At 45.2% G+C, this 6,036-nt stretch overlaps 1 protein-coding gene across 1 annotated transcript; it reads left to right on the top strand.

The window, feature by feature from the left end:
- LOC146975239 (protein NLRC3-like) lies at window positions 1–4,517 on the top strand. Its single transcript, XM_085794675.1, has 6 exons — window positions 1–292; window positions 433–1,974; window positions 2,982–3,270; window positions 3,389–3,562; window positions 3,654–3,827; window positions 4,466–4,517. Exons 1-6 carry the CDS (start codon window positions 1–3, stop codon window positions 4,515–4,517), a joined length of 2,523 nt encoding a protein of 840 aa, XP_085650801.1.
- Window positions 4,518–6,036: the final 1,519 nt, after the last annotated feature.

The raw sequence follows: 6,036 nt of genomic DNA on the forward strand, positions 1-6,036 counted from the left end.
ATGAGTACTTTTGCCACCTCTGGTTTTAGTTTTATGCTGTCACTCATAGAGTTTCTGTTCCAGCTGCTGGAGGAGAACATGGTCACTTTTGTCAAGAACGAGCTGAAGAAGATCCACAAGGCTCTGAGTCCAGATTACCCAGAATGCTCAGGGAGCCAGACGGAGGATGAGGAGGTGTTGGACGGTGAGGATGAAGAGCAAAGGAGGAGCAGCAGAGAGGCATTAGTGAAGATCACAGTGAACTTCCTGAGGAGGATGAAGCAGGAGGAGCTGGCTGAGCGTCTGCAGAGCAGTAAGAGGATTTCTCTAAAGATTCAACATGATGGACAAATGAGACGTTCACTGACATCAACACATGGGGGGAAACATGTTCATACAGTTGTTATTTAAGAGGAATTAATATTTTCTTCATGAATTCTTTTGTTTATTCAGGAACTCCTGGTCCAGAGTGTGGACGTCAACTCAAATCTGTCCTGAAGGAGAAGTTCCAGTGTGTGTTTGAGGGGATCTCTAAAGCAGGAAACCCAACCCTTCTGAACCAGATCTACACAGAGCTCTACATCACAGAGGGAGGGGCTGGAGAGGTCAATGATGAACATGAGGTCAGACAGATTGAAACAGCGTCCAGGAAACCAGACAGACCAGAAACAACCATCAGACAAGAAGACATCTTTAAAGCCCCACCTGGAAGAGACCGACCAATCAGAAGAGTGATGACAAAGGGAGTGGCTGGCATTGGGAAAACAGTCTTAACACAGAAGTTCACTCTGGACTGGGCTGAAGACAAAACCAACCAGGACATACACTTCACATTTCCCTTCACCTTCAGAGAGCTGAATGTGCTGAAAGAGAAAAGGTTCAGCTTGGTGGAACTTGTTCATCACTTCTTCTCTGAAACAAAAGAAGCAGGAATCTGCAGGTTTGATCAGTTCCAGGTCGTCTTCATCTTTGACGGTCTGGACGAGTGTCGACTTCCTCTGGACTTCCACAACACTGAGATCCTGACTGATGTGACAGAGTCCACCTCAGTCAACGTGCTGCTGACCAACCTCATCAGGGGGAAGCTGCTTCCCTCTGCTCGCCTCTGGATAACCACACGACCTGCAGCAGCCAATCAGATCCCTCCTTACTGTGTTGACATGGTGACAGAGGTCAGAGGGTTCACTGACCCACAGAAGGAGGAGTACTTCAAGAAGAGGTTCAGAGATGAGCAGCAGGCCAGAAAGATCATCTCCCACATCAAGACCTCACGAAGCCTCCACATCATGTGCCACATCCCAGTCTTCTGCTGGATCACTGCTACAGTTTTGGAGGAGCTGTTGAAGACCAGAGAGGGAGGAGAGCTGCCCAAGACCCTGACTGAGATGTACATCCACTTCCTGGTGGTTCAGACCAAAGTGAAGAAGGTCAAGTATGATGGAGGAGCTGAGACAGATCCACACTGGAGTCCAGAGAGCAGGAAGATGATTGAGTCTCTGGGAAAACTGGCTTTTGAGCAACTGCAGAAAGGAAACCTGATCTTCTATGAATCAGACCTGACAGAGTGTGGCATTGATATCAGAGCAGCCTCAGTGTACTCAGGAGTGTTCACACAGATCTTTAAAGAGGAGAGAGGCCTGTACCAGGACAAGGTGTTCTGCTTCGTCCATCTGAGTGTTCAGGAGTTTCTGGCTGCTCTTCATGTCCATCTGACCTTCATCAACTCTGGACTCAACCTGATGTCACAACAACAAACAACCTCCAAGAAGACTGAAACAACAGGAGTCAAATCTGCAGAGACAAACTTCTACCAGAGTGCTGTGGACGAGGCCTTACAGAGTCCAAATGGACACCTGGACTTGTTCCTCCGCTTCCTCCTGGGTCTTTCACTGGAGACCAATCAGAATCTCCTACGAGGTCTGATGACACTGACAGGAAGTGACTCACGGTCCAATCAGGAAACAGTCCAGTACATCAAGGATAGGGCTGGGTATTGTGGCCAATTTCCTGAATCGATTCGATTTCGATTCCTAAGGTTCTAAATCGATTAATCACGATTCGATTCGATTTCATTAGAATCGATTCAATCTCCTCTTAAAAAATGAAAATGGCTCAACTCTGTTACAAAATACAATGTTCTTTATTTTTTTCTTTTCACCATAAACGATTCAGCTTTTAAGTGTTAACTTAACTAAATTTGACAGTTTAAACTTGAACTGTAAATAAAACTGTCCCAAGTCTCAAAAGGGCAATTTTGAAATTAGAAAGGAATTGCAAGTGAAAGTGAACTTGAACTGCAACATTCCATCACTGCAAATTGCATTAATTAATTAATTTATAATTAAGGCATTGTTTCTTTAAGTACAAAGTGTCTCAAATCAAGTCTGCAGCAGCTAAAGCTCCCTCCCTCCCTCTTGAGGGAGGAAATGTGTAGAAACGGAGCCCATGGTAAATAAAGTGACAGTGAATGTGTGGAGCGGTTCCTGTGACGAGTCCGGCCCGGTCACGTCGCCTATCTCCAGAGTCCGGGCGTCATGTGTTATGATCCGACGGTCATAAAGTGGAGGAGAAAAGTCGCACTGTGAAAACACGGAGCTGCTCGTGTCCTTTATTCTGCGGTAATACGCTCACCTGCGGCTTGAAGAACATGCGGTTCCTGTAGATGTCTGTGTGTGTGTCAGCGCTTCACCGCTGCCACACACAGACACACACAGCGTTGGAGCGCTCAAGTGAAACAATAACCTGCAGATCACCTGAGCTTGTAGTTTGGTTTGGTTTTTAATCATATCAAACACAGCAATAGCTACACTGCACAGTTACAAAGAGGAAGAAAGAAACTCCGCTCGTAGTTACTGAGTCAGAGCGTCAGACGTAACCGCGCCGCTGCTTCATCACGCACAAGACTAACGGGGGAAAAAAATCGATCTCATGCCCTCTGAATCGATATTACAAAATTTAAATGAAATCGATTCAAAATCGATTAAATCGATTTTTTTACCCAGCCCTAATCAAGGAGAATATTGAAGAGACTCCCTCTGCAGAGAAAAGCATCAACCTGTTCCACTGTCTGAATGAACTGAATGATTGTTCTCTAGTGGAGGAGATCCAACGGTCCGTGAGTTCAGGACGTCTCTCCACAGATGAACTGTCTCCTGCTCAATGGTCGGCTCTGGTCTTCATCTTACTGTCATCAGAAGAAGATCTGGACGAGTTTGACCTGAAGAAATACTCTGCTTCAGAGGAGGCTCTTCTGAGGCTGCTGCCAGTGGTCAAAGCCTCTAACAAAGCTCTGTAAGTGTATAGATAAATGGTTGGATTCATTCATCATTATATAAAAACACTTTTGTTTTTGCAACAGGTCAGATAATAAACTCATTTCTTCTTTAATTCCTCATGATCATCTCTCCAGACTGAGCAACTGTAACCTCTCAGAGAGAAGCTGTGAAGCTCTGTCCCCAGTCCTCAGCTCCCAGTCCTCTAGTCTGAGACACCTGGACCTGAACACCAACAACCTGCAGGACTCAGGAGTGAAGCTGTTGTCTGGTGGACTGGAGAGTCCACACTGTAGACTGGAGACTCTCAGGTGAGGATCCATCCAGCTGTTTATCTGATGCCACTTGAACACAGCAGCAGGTGTTGACAGAAGGTTCCTGTGTGTTGTTGTGTTTGTTCAGTCTGTCAGGATGTCTGGTCACAGAGGAAGGCTGTGCTTCTCTGGCCTCAGCTCTGAGCTCCAACCCCTCCCATCTGAGAGAGCTGGACCTGAGCTACAACCATCCAGGAGCCTCAGGAGTGGAGCTGCTGTCTGCTGGACTGGAGGATCCAGACTGGAGACTGGACTCTCTCAGGTATGGAGAGGCTGCTGCAGCCACACACACTGTCTGATAGGAGGAGGAGCTGGAACATTTTCTATGGCCCCGTTCACACCTGGTCACACCTGGTATTAACATCTGTCTCAGGTGATCCATGCATTGATGACATCAGATGCCATCACTCAGACCATATCCAGAGGTGGTGTAGGCCACAGTGAAGCTCCGCCCATTCCACTGACGTCCTCTGTCAGTCTGACTCGTCCCAACACAGTTTATAAATAGATATCACGTGACGTCACACAGCGGTCGCAGCCGGTCACAGAGTCCAAAGGCAGTCTATGGGCTGTGACATAAAATCTCACAAAAAGAGTGGATAAACCTTTTTTTTTATTACACGGCTCTTTTGAATGTCACATTCCGATAATTTATTGATATTTCTGATATTTATTTACATCCTGATTTTGATTTTTACAGTATGTTATTTCTGTATAACAGACCGTTGCTAGTGACGCCGCTCTGATCAGCGCAGCACAGAAAAGAGAAACTATGCAGGATATTTACCTTATGTTTAATTTTTTACCATCATTAAACAGCTTCGGACTAATTGTGATGTAGATAAATGACTTGTAACCACATTGTGGCTGAAAACACAGCTCTCCTCTCGTCTCTGTCAGAGCGTCTGTGGCACCGCGAGTCCGCGACACAAACGTGTCCTGTAAACCGTAACAAAGTCCTTACATCTTTGACCATAATCTCTTGTTTATGACAGATATGACTACAAATACACACATTGTAACATGTATATGATAATCCATCGACCCACTGATTGATTATTAAAGGCTTGATTAAAAACAAATACACACGACCAAGGAGGGTGAGGAAACCAGTAGAGAAGTGCTGGACTTGCAGATTCGCTAAATAATGCAATTTTTAAATCGATTCAAGTCGTATTTTGATCAACATTACATCTGAAATTAATAATTTCACTCGTAATAAGCGGAATAATGTAGAGTTAGTCTGTGGTTATGGAGAAATAAAGACTAAGGCATCCTTCACCAAAGCCCACACAGTCTAATGATCATAGTTGTGCCTTGGTCCCCAGTTGGTACCCAAGATGGCGCTCACAACAAGAACGTCACGTGACTGATAAACATCTATACTGCAGTCAAAATCTCAGAGTGTTTCAAACATGAGCTGTGCAGCTTTCATCAGTCACAGTGATGAACTACTGGGATCAGGAGTTTCTCCTCATGACTCACTGTGTCATATTCAGGAGAAGAGATGTCAGTGATGAAAGCAGCTGTTGGCAGCTGTGCTCTGTGTCTCTCCAGTTGTTTGGATCAGACTTTATTTCAGAGTGTATCAGGAAACATTTCAGCTGCAGCTGGTTGAACTGCTCCTGAACCAACAGAGTGTTTGACCTGAACAGTCCCAGAGACTGTAGACACCTGTTGAGTGTGGACACACTAATAACAACACAGCAACAAGAATCAAAGCATGTCCACTGCTCAGAGACATTTGTCTCCCAGCGTCTCCAACCAAGGAGGAAATAAGAGACAGAAAGCAGGCGGCACCATCAGGTCTCTGTCTGGTCAGATATTGATTTATTTGTATTTGTATTTATTTATTTGCACCATAAAAAACGACAATTACAAAAAACAGAAATGAAAGAAGAATAGTAAGTGCAGGAGAGGTTAAAAAACCCTACATGGGCTTATAAGAAGCACCTCCCCAAGAAATATACACATTCAGAGGATAAATCAACAACAGCAATTGATGATCAATAATCAGCTCAGTCTCTCTGAGATCCTGGTCTTGTCCTGATGAGATGTGTTATTGTGTTGAGGAGACAGTCAATCACAGTGTGACATCCAGATGTCCTCATTGTCCAGAGGCCTGGAGCTTGTAGTGAACAGTGTAATAATCAGTGTTTGTGGCTGAATGTGTGTGTGATCAAACAGCTGTTTTCAGACTGTGTGTGTGCTGACTCCAGATCAGATGAAGCCACAAAGTGGCTCCTTAATGAAAGTCTCCAGCAGCTGGAGCTTCACTTCCTGTCTGAGTCCATGTGCTCTGAGCTGAGCCTGGTTCTCTCTGCTCTACAGTTTCTCTGCTTCCTCTGGACTCTGACTTCAAGTCCAGTCAAAATGTGTGGACAGGTTTGATGGAGCTCAGGACTGGTCCTGAGGACGGCTGCTTTATTCCACATGATGTGACTGATCACAGTGAGGCAGTGTGTTGCAGC

This window comes from Trachurus japonicus, chromosome 13 (assembly GCF_045865225.1).
Source record: "Trachurus japonicus isolate A0001 chromosome 13, Traja_1.0".
In the NCBI taxonomy this organism is placed as follows: Eukaryota; Metazoa; Chordata; class Actinopteri; order Carangiformes; family Carangidae; genus Trachurus; species Trachurus japonicus.